This window comes from Salvelinus alpinus, chromosome 1, assembly GCF_045679555.1.
Source record: "Salvelinus alpinus chromosome 1, SLU_Salpinus.1, whole genome shotgun sequence".
NCBI lineage: Eukaryota > Metazoa > Chordata > Actinopteri > Salmoniformes > Salmonidae > Salvelinus > Salvelinus alpinus.
In genome coordinates this window covers 1,655,935-1,669,969 of record NC_092086.1, presented here as the reverse complement: position 1 = coordinate 1,669,969, position 14,035 = coordinate 1,655,935, and the positions used below count along the sequence as shown (strand labels likewise).

At 44.7% G+C, this 14,035-nt stretch overlaps 1 protein-coding gene across 1 annotated transcript in view; it reads right to left on the bottom strand.

The window, feature by feature from the left end:
• The window catches only part of myo15aa (myosin XVAa), a 229,483-nt gene that overhangs the window by 150,240 nt on the left and 65,208 nt on the right, over window positions 1-14,035 (bottom strand). The window contains exons 13-15 of the mRNA XM_071343551.1: window positions 8,038-8,096; window positions 7,369-7,492; window positions 5,790-5,885 (exon numbers count right to left, since the gene is read on the bottom strand). Coding sequence (XP_071199652.1) covers window positions 5,790-5,885; window positions 7,369-7,492; window positions 8,038-8,096 — 279 coding nt within the window. The remainder of the gene's footprint in view (window positions 1-5,789; window positions 5,886-7,368; window positions 7,493-8,037; window positions 8,097-14,035) is intronic.

Below are 14,035 nucleotides of genomic sequence, written 5' to 3'. Positions count from 1 at the left end.
TATAAGACGTGTCAGTCTCCTGTCCGCTTATATAAGACATGTCAGTCTCCTGTCCTCTTATATAAGACGTGTCAGTCTCCTGTCCTATTATATAAGACATGTCAGTCTCCTGTCCTCTGATATAAGACGTGTCAGTCTCCTGTCCTCTGATATAAGACATGTCAGTCTCCTGTCCTCTTATATAAGACATGTCAGTCTCCTGTCCTCTTATATAAGACGTGTCAGTCTCCTGTCCTATTATATAAGACATGTCAGTCTCCTGTCCTCTGATATAAGACATGTCAGTCTCCTGTCCTCTTATATAAGACGTGTCAGTCTCCTGTCCTCTGATATAAGACATGTCAGTCTCCTGTCCTCTTATATAAGACATGTCAGTCTCCTGTCCTCTTATATAAGACATGTCAGTCTCCTGTCCTCTTATATAAGACATGTCAGTCTCCTGTCCTCTTATATAAGACATGTCAGTCTCCTGTCCTCTTATATAAGACATGTCAGTCTCCTGTCCTCTTATATAAGACATGTCAGTCTCCTGTCCTATTATATAAGACATGTCAGTCTCCTGTCCTCTTATATAAGACATGTCAGTCTCCTGTCCTCTGATATAAGACATGTCAGTCTCCTGTCCTCTTATATAAGACATGTCAGTCTCCTGTCCTCTTATATAAGACATGTCAGTCTCCTGTCCTCTTATATGAGACATGTCAGTCTCCTGTCCTCTTATATAAGACATGTCAGTCTCCTGTCCTCTTATATAAGACATGTCAGTCTCCTGTCCTCTTATATGAGACATGTCAGTCTCCTGTCCTCTTATATGAGACATGTCAGTCTCCTGTCCTCTATATAAGACATGTCAGTCTCCTGTCCTCTTATATAAGACGTGTCAGTCTCCTGTCCTCTTATAATACTCTACAGCTTATCATGAGATACTCTACCTCAGACGAGGTTTTGAATATCTAAGGGAGTTTTGCTCGCCTGAGGTAGAGTATCTCATGATAAGCTGTAGACCACAATATCTACCTAGTTTTCATCTGTATTTAGTAGCTGTCTACATTCCACCACAGATCGATGCTGGCACTAACACCGCACCGAATGAGCTGTATTCCGCCATAAGCAAACAGGGAAACGCTCACCTGGAGCCAGGGACTTTAATACAGGAAAACTTAAATCAGTTTCTCCAAATTTCTATCAGCATATTAAATGTGCAACTAGAGGGGAAAAAGACTCTGGACCACCTATACTCCACACACAGAGACGCGTACAAAGCTCTCCCTCACCCTCCATTTGGTAACTCGGACCACAATTCTATCCTCCTGATTCCTGCTTACAAGCAAAAATTAAAGCAGGAACCACCAGTGACTCGATCAATAAAAAAGTGGCCAGATGAAGCAGATGCTAAACTACAGGACTGTTTTGCTAGCACAGACTGGAATATGCTCCGGGATTCTTCCGATGGCATTGAGGAGTACACCACATCAGTCACTGGCTTTATCAATAAGTTCATCGAGGACGTCGTCCCCACAATGACTGTACTTACATACCCCAACCAGAAGCCATGAATTACAGGCAACATCCGCACTGAGCTAAAGGCTAGAGCTGCCGCTTTCAAGGAGCGGGACTCTAACCCGGAACTTTATAAGAAATCCTGTTATGCCCTGCGACGAATCAAAGAAAGCATCAATACAGGACTAAGATTGAATCGTACTAAACCGGCTCTGACGCTCGTTGGATGTGGCAGGACTTACAAACTTTTACAGACTACAAAGGCAAGCACAGCCGCGAGCTGCCCAGTGACACGAGCCTACCAGACGAGCTAAACCACTTCTATGCTCGCTTCAAGGCAAATAACACTGAAACATGCACGAGAGCACCAGCTGTTACTGAAGACTGTGTGATCACGCTCTCCATAGCCGATGTGAGTAAGACCTTTAAACAGGTCAACATTCACAAGGCCGCAGGGCCAGACAGATTACCAGGACGTGTACTGTGAGCATGCACTGACCAACTGGCAAGTGTCTTCACTGACATTTTCAACCTCTCCCTGTCCGAGTCTGTAATACCAACATGTTTCAAGCAGACCAACATAGTGCCTGTGCCCCAGAACACTAAGGTAACCTGCCTAAATGACTACCGACCCGTAGCACTCAGGTCTGTAGCCATGAAATGCTTTGAAAGGCTGGTCATGGCTCACATCAACACCATTATCCCAGAAACCCTAGACCCAATTCAATTTGCATACCGCCCAAACAGATCCACAGATGATGCAGTCTATTGCATTCCACACTGCCCTTCCCAACTGGACCAAAGGAACACCTATGTGAGAATGCTATTCATTGACTACAGCTCAGCGTTCAACACCATAGTGCCCTCACAGCTCATCACTAAGCTAAGGACTAAACACCTCCCTCTGCAACTGGATCCTGGACTTCCTGACGGGCCGCCCTCCAGGTGGTAAGGGTAGGCAACAACACATCTGCCACGCTGATCCTCAACACAGGGGCCCCTCAGGGGTGCGTGATCAGTCCCTTCCTGTACTCCCTGTTCACTCATGACTGCACCGACAGGCACGACTCCAACACCATCATTAAGTTTGCCGATGACACAACAGTGGTAGACCTGATCACCGACAACGATGAGACAGCCTATAGGGAGGAGGTCAGAGACCTGGCCGTGTGGTGCCAGGACAACAACCTCTCCCTCAACGTGATCAAGACAAAGGAGATGATTGTGGACTACAGGAAAAATAGGACTGAGCACGCCCCCATTCTCACCAACGGGGCTTTAGTGGAGCAGGTTGTGAGCTTCAAGTTCCTTGGTGTCCACATCACCAACAAACTAACATGGTTCAAGCACACCAAGACAGTCGTGAAGAGGGCCCGACAAAGCCTATTCCCCCTCAGGAGACTGAAAAGATTTGGCATGGGTCCTCAGATCCTCAAAAGGTTCTACAGCTGCACCATCGAGAGCATCCCGACTGGTTGCATCACTGCCTGTTATGGCAACTGCTCGGCCTCCGACCGCAAGGCACTACAGAGGGTAGTGCGTACGGCCCAGTACATCACTGGGGCCAAGCTTCCTGCCATCCAGGACCTCTACACCAGGCAGTGTCAGAGGAAGGCCCTAAAAATTGTCAAAGACTCCAGCCAACCTAGTCATAGACTGTTCTCTCTGCTACCGCACAGCAAGTGGTACCGGAGCACCAAGTCTAGGTCCAAGAGGCTTCTAAACAGCTTCTACCCCCCAGCCATAAGACTCCTGAACATCTAATCAAATGGCTACCCAGACTATTTACATTCTATGCCTGTGATATGTGGTTGTCCCACCTAGCAATCACCTAGCTATCTTCAGATGAATGCAATAACTGTAAGTCTCTCTGGATAAGAACGTCTGTTAAATGACCAACATGTTAATGTGGTCTCCCGGGTGGCGCAGTGGTCTAGGGCACTGCATCGCAGTGCTAGCTGCGCCACCAGAGTCTCTGGGTTCGCGCCCAGGCTGGGCTGGGTTCGCGCCCAGGCTCTGTCGCAGCCGGCCGCAACCGGGAGATCCGTGGGGTGACGCACAATTGGCATAGCGTCGTCCGGGTTAGGGAGGGTTTGGCCGGTAGGGATATCCTTGTCTCAGTATGTTAAAACCTCTTGAGAATACAGGGGGTGCTGTTTCAACTTCGATATTTTGCGTTCCCAAATTAAACTGCCTCGTACTCAATTCTTGCTCGTACAATATGCATATTATTATTACTATTGGATAGAAAACAATCTCTAGTTTCTAAAACCGTTTGAATTATTTCTCTGAGTGAAACAGAACTCGTTTAGCAGCGAAATTCCTGACGGGTACTGCAAAATCTGAAAATGTTGACTCTGTTCTAGGATCAGTTTAAAACTCTGTATGTGTCCTATGGGTCGACATGAACTGCACCCGCCTTCCCCTGGATGTCAGTAACCAATGAGAATTGGAATGGTGTGTCTACGTAGATCTCAGAGCTTATAAAGCTCAGAGGAACGAAGGGACCTTTCTTTTTGCCGTTCGTCATGACGCGAAGCAAGACCTCAGGATGAAATTTTGGAACGCTCAGTTATCGGCCTTAGATGTATCCGTCTGTAATTTAATTTGATATAGGTGTTAGAAACATCATAACGAAGTTATTTTAAACCGAGTTATATCAGTTTATGCGAGTATATTGCTATTTTCGGAATTTCCTTAGTATTGCATTTCTAGGTTTTGGGCATGCTTGCTCCACATAGCTATTGTTAGCTGCTAATTCCGAAGTTGAAGACGACGTTTTACAACCAAGCAACGATTCTTTTGGACAAAGGACACCTTGCCCAAGACTCTGATGGAAGCTCGTCCAAAAGTAAGAGCTATTTATGATTTTATTCCGTATTTATGTGGAAAAATGTAAACGCATTTGTCGGCCATTATTGCGGCACTAGTCTGGCTGTAACGCACACTGTATGTCTAGTAACGTTAATTTTAAAAATATAACTCAGCGGTTGCATTAATAACTAATGCATCTTTCATTAGCTGTCCAACCTGTAATTTTTTAGTCAATCTAATCGATAAATAATCGTAAACTTAGGTGCCTTTCCAAGATGGCGCCGGCAAGAATGCATGACCTGTTGCCACTGATCACATTGAATAACAACGATTTGTACTGCTAAATATGCACATTTTCGAACAAAACCTATATGCATTGTGTAATATGATGTTACAGGACTGTCATCTGATGAAGTATATCAAGGTTAGTCAAAAATTATATATATTTTGCTGGATTGTTACGATCGCTAACCTGTGCTGCTGGTAAATTGCTTGTGTTTCTGGCTATGGTGGTAAGCTAATATAATGCTATATTGTGTTTTCGCTGTAAAACACTTGAAAAATCTGAAATATTGGCTGGATTCACAAGATGTTGGTCTTTCATTTGCTGTATGCTGTTTATTTTTCAGAAATGTTTTAGGATGAGTATTTTGGTAATTGACGTCGGTCTCTGTAATTATTCCGGCTGCTTCCAACGCTATTTCAGATTGCAGCTGCAATGTAGAACTGTGATTTATACCTGAAATATGCACATTTTTCTAAAAAAACATATGCTATACAATAAATATGTTATCAGACTGTCATCTTATGAAGTTTTTTCTTGGTTAGTGGCTATATATATCTTTATTTGGTCGAAATTGTGATAGCTACCTATGCAGTAAAAAAATGGTGGAAAAAAAAAAGTTGTGTCTTTTGCTATCGTGGTTAGCTAATAGATTTACATATTGTGTCTTCCCTGTAAAACATTTTAAAAATCAGAAATGATGGCTGGATTCACAAGATCTGTATCTTTCATCTGGTGTCTTGGACTTGTGATTTAATGATATTTAGATGCTAGTATTTACTTGTGACGCTATGCTAGGCTATGCTAGTCAGCTTTTTTACTGTGGGGGGTGCTCCCGGATCCGGGTTTGGGAGGAACTAGAAGTAAAAAAATAATAATAATAAAAATAAAAATAAATATGTAATAAAATGTATGCACTCTACTGTAAGTCGCTCTGGATAAGAGCGTCTGCTAAATGACTAAAATGTAAAATGTAAAATGTAAAATAACACACCACATAAAGGCTCCATAAGGCTTCATAAGGCTTCATACACATACTAACAATTATAACAGGACATCCTGCCAGAGGTTGTGCTCCCTGCTGTACTTCTCCTGACAGGCAGATGACAAATAGGCTTCATACAGGCTTCATACGGCTTCATACAGGCTTCATAAGGCTTCATAACGCATAATAACACATAATAACCCTCACCTGTTCCTGTCTGAAGACGATCCTATTGAAGAAGAACTGCAGGGACTCATTAGCATAGTTGATACAGAGCTGCTCAAAGCTGTTGAAGGACAGGTCCTGGAGGAGACAGAGATCCTGGGTTAGATACAGCTAACTGACAGAATAATGACAGAGATGTTGAAGGTCCTGGAGGAGACAGAGATACTGGGTTAGATACAGCTAACTGGCAGAGATGTTGAAGATCCTGGAGGAGACAGAGATACTGGGTTAGATACAGCTAACTGACAGAGATGTTGGAGGTCCTGGAGGAGACAGAGATACTGGGTGAGATACAGCTAACTGACAGAGATGTTGAAGGTCCTGGAGGAGACAGAGATACTGGGTTAGATACAGCTAACTGGCAGAGATGTTGAAGATCCTGGAGGAGACAGAGATACTGGGTTAGATACAGCTAACTGACAGAGATGTTGAAGGTCCTGGAGGAGACAGAGATACTGGGTTAGATACAGCTAACTGACAGAGATGTTGGAGGTCCTGGAGGAGACAGAGATACTGGGTTAGATACAGCTAACTGACAGAGATGTTGAAGGTCCTGCAGGAGACAGAGATACTGGGTTAGATACAGCTAACTGACAGAGATACTGACAGAGATGTTGAAGGTCCCGGAGGAGACAGAGATACTGGGTTAGATACAGCTAACTGACAGAATAATGGAAACACAAGTTAATGAGGGGAACAAGGTATATTGAAAGCAGGTGTTTCCACACAGGTGTGTTCCTGAGTTAATTAAGCAATTAGCATGGTTAAGGTAATGTATTTCAAAAATATAAATAATAATTATTTAACCTTTATTTAACTAGGCAAGTCAGTTAAGAACATTTAAGAACAAATTCTTATTTATGCCAAGGTGTATTAGGGAGGGACAGAGAGATGGAGGGACAGACAGAGGGAGAGAGAGATGGAGGGACAGAGAGATGGAGGGACAGACAGAGGGAGAGAGAGATGGAGGGAGAGAGAGATGGAGGGACAGACAGAGGGAGAGAGAGATGGAGGGACAGAGAGATGGAGGGACAGACAGAGGGAGAGAGAGATGGAGGGACAGAGAGATGGAGGGACAGACAGAGGGAGAGAGAGATGGAGGGACAGACAGATGGAGGGACAGACAGAGGGAGAGAGAGATGGAGGGACAGAGGGACAGAGAGATGGAGGGACAGACAGAGGGAGAGAGAGATGGAGGGACAGAGAGATGGAGGGACAGACAGAGGGAGAGAGAGATGGAGGGACAGACAGAGGGAGAGAGAGATGGAGGGAGAGAGAGATGGAGGGACAGACAGAGGGAGAGAGGGACAGAGGGACAGAGAGATGGAGGGACAGACAGAGGGAGAGAGAGATGGAGGGACAGAGAGATGGAGGGACAGACAGAGGGAGAGAGAGATGGAGGGACAGAGAGATGGAGGGACAGACAGAGGGAGAGAGAGATGGAGGGACAGAGGGACAGAGAGATGGAGGGACAGACAGAGGGAGAGAGAGATGGAGGGACAGAGAGATGGAGGGACGGATAGATGGAGAGAGAGATGGAGGGAAGGATAAAGTGGAGTACCTCAAAGCCATATATATCCAGTACAGATATTGACAGCGCGTGATGTCGAGGATACACCTGTCCATTAATCCTCTCAGTCAGCCAGTGGAACAACAGAGCGTACAGAATCTTGGCAACAGCATCTCTGGAGCAGGAGACAGACACACAGACACACAGACAGACAGACAGACAGACAGACAGACAGACAGACAGACAGACAGACAGACAGACAGACAGACAGACAGACAGACAGACAGACAGACACAGAGACAAATATTCAGATGGACAACTGCTGCTGGGCTTAACAAGTGGCATGTCCACAGCATGCTGAAGAGTGCATGCTGGGAGTTGTAGTGAAGTTAGAGTGTATTAGCTGTGGTTCCTACCTGGCGTCTACAGCATGCTGAAGAGTGCATGCTGGCAGTTGTAGTGAAGTTAGAGTGTATTAGCTGTGGTTCCTACCTGGCGTCCACTGCATGCTGAAGAGTGCATGCTGGGAGTTGTAGTGAAGTTAGAGTGAATAAGCTGTGGTTCCTACCTGGCGTCTACAGCATGCTGAATAGTGCATGCTGGGAGTTGTAGTGAAGTTAGAGCGTATTAGCTGTGGTTCCTACCTGGCGTCTACAGCATGCTGAAGAGTGCATGCTGGGAGTTGTAGTGAAGTTAGAGCGTATTAGCTGTGGTTCCTACCTGGCGTCTACAGCGCTCTCTACTGTCAGAGGGGTGTAGATTTTCTCCCTCATGGTCTCCTGAAGAGACACAACACAGAGAGCTCAGTTAGTTACCAACAGAACACACAGCTCGGATTGGTGGAACACAACTCATCACAACCAATCAAAGGAAAGCCATACTCTTCTCTATATTTGCAGTGTCAAATGTTTTCCTCTTGAGTCTCCCTCTCTCTCTCCTTAAAGGGTCTATCATGAAACCTCTCTCTCTCCTTAAAGGGTCTATCATGAAACCTCTCTCTCTCCTTAAAGGGTCTATCATGAAACCTCTCTCTCCTTAAAGGGTCTATCATGAAACCTCTCTCTCTCCTTAAAGGGTCTATCATGAAACCTCCCTCTCTCCTTAAAGGGTCTATCATGAAACCTCTCTCTCTCCTTAAAGGGTCTATCATGAAACCTCTCTCTCTCCTTAAAGGGTCTATCATGAAACCTCTCTCTCTCCTTAAAGGGTCTATCATGAAACCTCTCTCTCTCCTTAAAGGGTCTATCATGAAACCTCTCTCTCTCCTTAAAGGGTCTATCATGAAACCTCTCTCTCTCCTTAAAGGGTCTATCATGACACCCCCCTCTCTCCTTAAAGGGTCTATCATGAAACCTCTCTCTCTCCTTAAAGGGTCTATCATGAAACCTCTCTCTCTCCTTAAAGGGTCTATCATGAAACCTCTCTCTCTCCTTAAAGGGTCCATCATAAAACCTCTCACTCTCTCCTTAAAGGGTCTATCATGAAACCTCTCTCTCCTTAAAGGGTCTGTCCTGAAACCTCTCTCTCTCCTTAAAGGGTCTATCATGAAACCTCTCTCTCTCCTTAAAGGGTCTATCATGAAACCTCTCTCTCTCTCCTTAAAGGGTCTATCATGAAACCTCTCTCTCCCCTTAAAGGGTCTATCATGAAACCTCTCTCTCTCCTTAAAGGGTCTATCATGAAATCTCTCTCTCCCCTTAAAGGGTCTATCATGAAACCTCTCTCTCTCCTTAAAGGGTCTATCATGAAACCCCTCTCTCTCCTTAAAGGGTCTATCATGAAACCTCTCTCTCCTTAAAGGGTCTATCATGAAACCTCTCTCCTTAAAGGGTCTATCATGAAACCTCTCTCTCTCCTTAAAGGGTCTATCATGAAACCTCTCTCTCTCCTTAAAGGGTCTATCATGAAACCTCTCTCTCTCCTTAAAGGGTCTATCATGAAACCTCTCTCTCCTTAAAGGGTATATCATGAAACCTCTCTCTCTCCTTAAAGGGTCTATCATGAAACCTCTCTCTCTCCTTAAAGGGTCTATCATGAAACCTCTCTCTCCTTAAAGGGTCTATCATGAAACCTCTCTCTCTCTCCTTAAAGGGTCTATCATGAAACCCCTCTCTCTCCTTAAAGGGTCTATCATGAAACCTCTCTCTCCTTAAAGGGTCTATCATGAAACCTCTCTCTCTCCTTAAAGGGTCTATCATGAAACCTCTCTCTCTCCTTAAAGGGTCTATCATAAAACCTCTCTCTCTCCTGAAAGGGTCTATCATGAAACCTCCCTCTCTCCTTAAAGGGTCTATCATGAAACCTCTCTCTCTCCTTAAAGGGTCTATCATGAAACTTCTCTCTCTCCTTAAAGGGTCTATCATGAAACCTCTCTCTCTCCTTAAAGGGTCTATCATGAAACCTCTCTCTCTCCTTAAAGGGTCTATCATGAAACCTCTCTCTCTCCTTAAAGGGTCTATCATGAAACCTCTCTCTCTCCTTAAAGGGTCTATCATGAAACCTCTCTCTCTCCTTAAAGGGTCTATCATGAAACCTCTCTCTCTCCTTAAAGGGTCTATCATAAAACCTCTCTCTCTCTCCTTAAAGGGTCTATCATGAAACCTCTCTCTCCTTAAAGGGTCTATCCTGAAACCTCTCTCTCTCTCCTTAAAGGGTCTATCATGAAACCTCTCTCTCTCCTTAAAGGGTCTATCATGACACCCCTCTCTCTCCTTAAAGGGTCTATCATGAAACCCCTCTCTCTCCTTTAAGGGTCTATCATGAAACCTCTCTCTCTCCTTAAAGGGTCTATCATGACACCTCTCTCTCTCCTTAAAAGGGTCTATCATGAAACCTCTCTCTCTCCTTAAAGGGTCTATCATGAAACCTCTCTCTCTCTCCTTAAAGGGTCTATCATGAAACCTCTCTCTCTCCTTAAAGGGTCTATCATGAAACCTCTCTCTCTCCTTAAAGGGTCTATCATAAAACCTCTCTCTCTCCTTAAAGGGTCTATCATGAAACCTCTCTCCTTAAAGGGTCTATCATGAAACCTCTCTCTCCCCTTAAAGGGTCTATCATGAAACCTCTCTCTCTCCTTAAAGAGTCTATCATGAAATCTCTCTCTCTCCTTAAAGGGTCTATCATGAAACCTCTCTCTCTCCTTAAAGGGTCTATCATGAAACCTCTCTCTCTCCTTAAAGGGTCTATCATGAAACCTCTCTCTCTCCTTAAAGGGTCTATCATGAAATCTCTCTCTCCTTAAAGGGTCTATCATGAAACCTCTCTCTCTCCTTAAAGGGTCTATCATGAAACCTCTCTCTCTCCTTAAAGGGTCTATCATGCAACCTCTCTCTCTCCTTAAAGGGTCTATCATGAAACCTCTCTCTCTCCTTAAAGGGTCTATCATGAAACCTCTCTCTCTCTCCTTAAAGGGTCTATCATGAAACCCCTCTCTCTCCTTAAAGGGTCTATCATGAAACCTCTCTCCTTAAAGGGTCTATCATGAAACCTCTCTCTCTCCTTAAAGGGTCTATCATGAAACCTCTCTCTATCCTTAAAGGGTCTATCATGAAACCTCTCTCTCCTTAAAGGGTCTATCATGAAACCTCTCTCTCTCCTTAAAGGGTCTATCATGAAACCTCTCTCTCTACTTAAAGGGTCTATCATGAAACCTCTCTCTCTCCTTAAAGGGTCTATCATTTTTTATTTTTTTATTTTTATTTAACCTTTATTTAACCAGGTAGGCAAATTGAGAACACGTTCTCATTTACAATTGCGACCTGGCCAAGATAAAGCAAATCAGTTCGACACATACAACAACACATAGTTACACATGGAGTAAAACAAACATATAGTCGATAATACAGTGAAAAAAATAAGTCTATATACAATGTGAGCAAGTGAGGTGAGATAAGGGAGGTGAAGGCAAACAAATATATGTATAAATAAATAAAAATATAAAAAGGCCATGGAGGCGAAGTGAATACAACACAGCAAGTAAAATAAAAAATAAAAACACTGGAATGGTTGGTTTGCAGTGGAAGAAAGCGCAAAGTAGAGACAGAAATAATGGGGTGCAAAGGAGCAAAATAAATAAATAAATAAATACAGTAGGTAAAGAGGTAGTTGTTTGGGCTAAATTATAGATGGGCTATGTACAGGTGCAGTAATCTATGAGCTGCTCTGACAGCTGGTGCTTAAAGCTAGTGAGGGAGATAAGTGTTTCCAGTTTCAGAGATTTTTGTAGTTCGTTCCAGTCATTGGCAGCAGAGAACTGGAAGGAGAGGCGTCCAAAGGAAGAATTGGTTTTGGGGGTGACTAGAGAGATATACCTGCTGGAGCGCGTGCTACAGGTAGGTGCTGCTATGGTGACCAGCGAGCTGAGATAAGGGGGGACTTTACCTAGCAGGGTCTTGTAGATGACCTGGAACCAGTGGGTTTGGCGACGAGTATGAAGCGAGGGCCAGCCAACGAGAGTGTACAGGTCGCAGTGGTGGGTAGTATATGGGGCTTTGGTGACAAAACGGATGGCACTGTGATAGACTGCATCCAATTTATTGAGTAGGGTTTTGGAGGCTATTTTGTAAATGACATCACCGAAGTCGAGGATTGGTAGGATGGTCAGTTTTACAAGGGTATGTTTGGCAGCATGAGTAAAGGATGCTTTGTTGCGGAATAGGAAGCCAATTCTAGATTTGACTTTGGATTGGAGATGTTTGATGTGAGTCTGGAAGGAGAGTTTACAGTCTAACCAGACACCTAGGTATTTGTAGTTGTCCACATATTCTAAGTCAGAGCCGTCCAGAGTAGTGATGTTGGACAGGCGGGCAGGTGCAGGCAGCGATCGGTTGAAGAGCATGCATTTAGTTTTACTTGTATTTAAGAGCAATTGGAGGCCACGAAAGGAGAGTTGTATGGCATTGAAGCTCGCCTGGAGGGTTGTTAACACAGTGTCAAAAGAAGGGCCAGAAGTATACAGAATAGTGTCGTCTGCGTAGAGGTGGATCAGAGAATCACCAGCAGCAAGAGCGACATCATTGATGTATACAGAGAAGAGAGTCGGTCCAAGAATTGAACCCTGTGGCACCCCCATAGAGACTGCCAGAGGCCCGGACAACAGACCCTCCGATTTGACACACTGAACTCGATCAGAGAAGTAGTTGGTGAACCAGGCGAGGCAATCATTAGAGAAACCAAGGCTGTCGAGTCTGCCGATGAGGATGTGGTGATTGACAGAGTCAAAAGCCTTGGCCAGGTCAATGAATACGGCTGCACAGTATTGTTTCCTATCGATGGCGGTTAAGATATCGTTTATGACCTTGAGCGTGGCTGAGGTGCACCCATGACCAGCTCTGAAACCAGATTGCATAGCAGAGAAGGTATGGTGGGATTCGAAATGGTCGGTAATCTGTTTGTTGACTTGGCTTTCGAAGACCTTAGAAAGGCAGGGTAGGATAGATATAGGTCTGTAGCTGTTAGGGTCAAGAGTGTCCCCCCCTTTGAAGAGGGGGATAACCGCAGCTGCTTTCCAATCTTTGGGAATCTCAGACGACACGAAAGAGAGGTTGAAGAGGCTAGTAATAGGGGTGGCCACAATTTCAGCAGATAGTTTTAGAAAGAAAGGGTCCAGATTATCTAGCCCGGCTGATTTGTAAGGGTCCAGATTTTGCAGCTCTTTTAGAACATCAGCTGACTGTATTTGGGAGAAAGAGAAATGGGGAAAGCTTGGGCGAGTAGCAGAGGGGAGGGCAGTGCTGTTGTCCGGGGTAGGGGTAGCCAGGTGGAAAGCATGGCCAGCCGTAGAAAAATGCTTATTGAAATTCTCAATTATAGTGGATTTGTCGGTGGTGACAGTGTTTCCTATCTTCAGAGCGGTTGGAAGCTGGGAGGAGGTGTTCTTATTCTCCATGGACTTTACGGTGTCCCAGAACTTTTTTGAATTTGTGTTGCAGGAAGCAAATTTCTGCTTGAAAAAGCTAGCCTTGGCTGTTCTAACTGCCTGTGTATATTGGTTTCTGGCTTCCCTGAAAAGTTGCATATCACGGGGGCTGTTCGATGCTAATGCAGAACGCCATAGGATGTTTTTCTGTTGGTTAAGGGCAGTCAGGTCAGGAGAGAACCAAGGGCTATATCTGTTCCTGGTTCTAAATTTCTTGAATGGGGCATGCTTATTCAAGATGGTGAGGAAGGCATTTTTAAAAAATGTCCAGGCATCCTCTACTGACGGGATGAGATCAATATCCTTCCAGGATACCCCGGCCAGGTCGATTAGAAAGGCCTGCTCGCTGAAGTGTTTCAGGGAGCGTTTGACAGTGATGAGTGGAGGTCGTTTGACCGCTGACCCATTACGGATGCAGGCAATGAGGCAGTGATCGCTGAGATCTTGGTTGAAAACAGCAGAGGTGTATTTGGAGGGCAAGTTTGTTAGGATGATATCTATGAGGGTACCCGTATTTACGGAATTGGGGTGATACCTGGTAGGTTCATTGATAATTTGTGTGAGATTGAGGGCATCAAGCTTAGATTGTAGGGTGGCTGGGGTGTTGAGCATGTTCAAATTTAGGTCGCCTAGCAGCACGAGCTCTGAAGATAGATGGGGGGCAATCAGTTCACATATAGTGTCCAGAGCACAGCTGGGGGCAGAGGGTGGTCTATAGCAGGCGGCAACGGTGAGAGACTTGTTTTTAGAGAGGTGGATTTTTAAAAGTAGAAGTTCAAATTGTTTGGGAACAGACCTGGA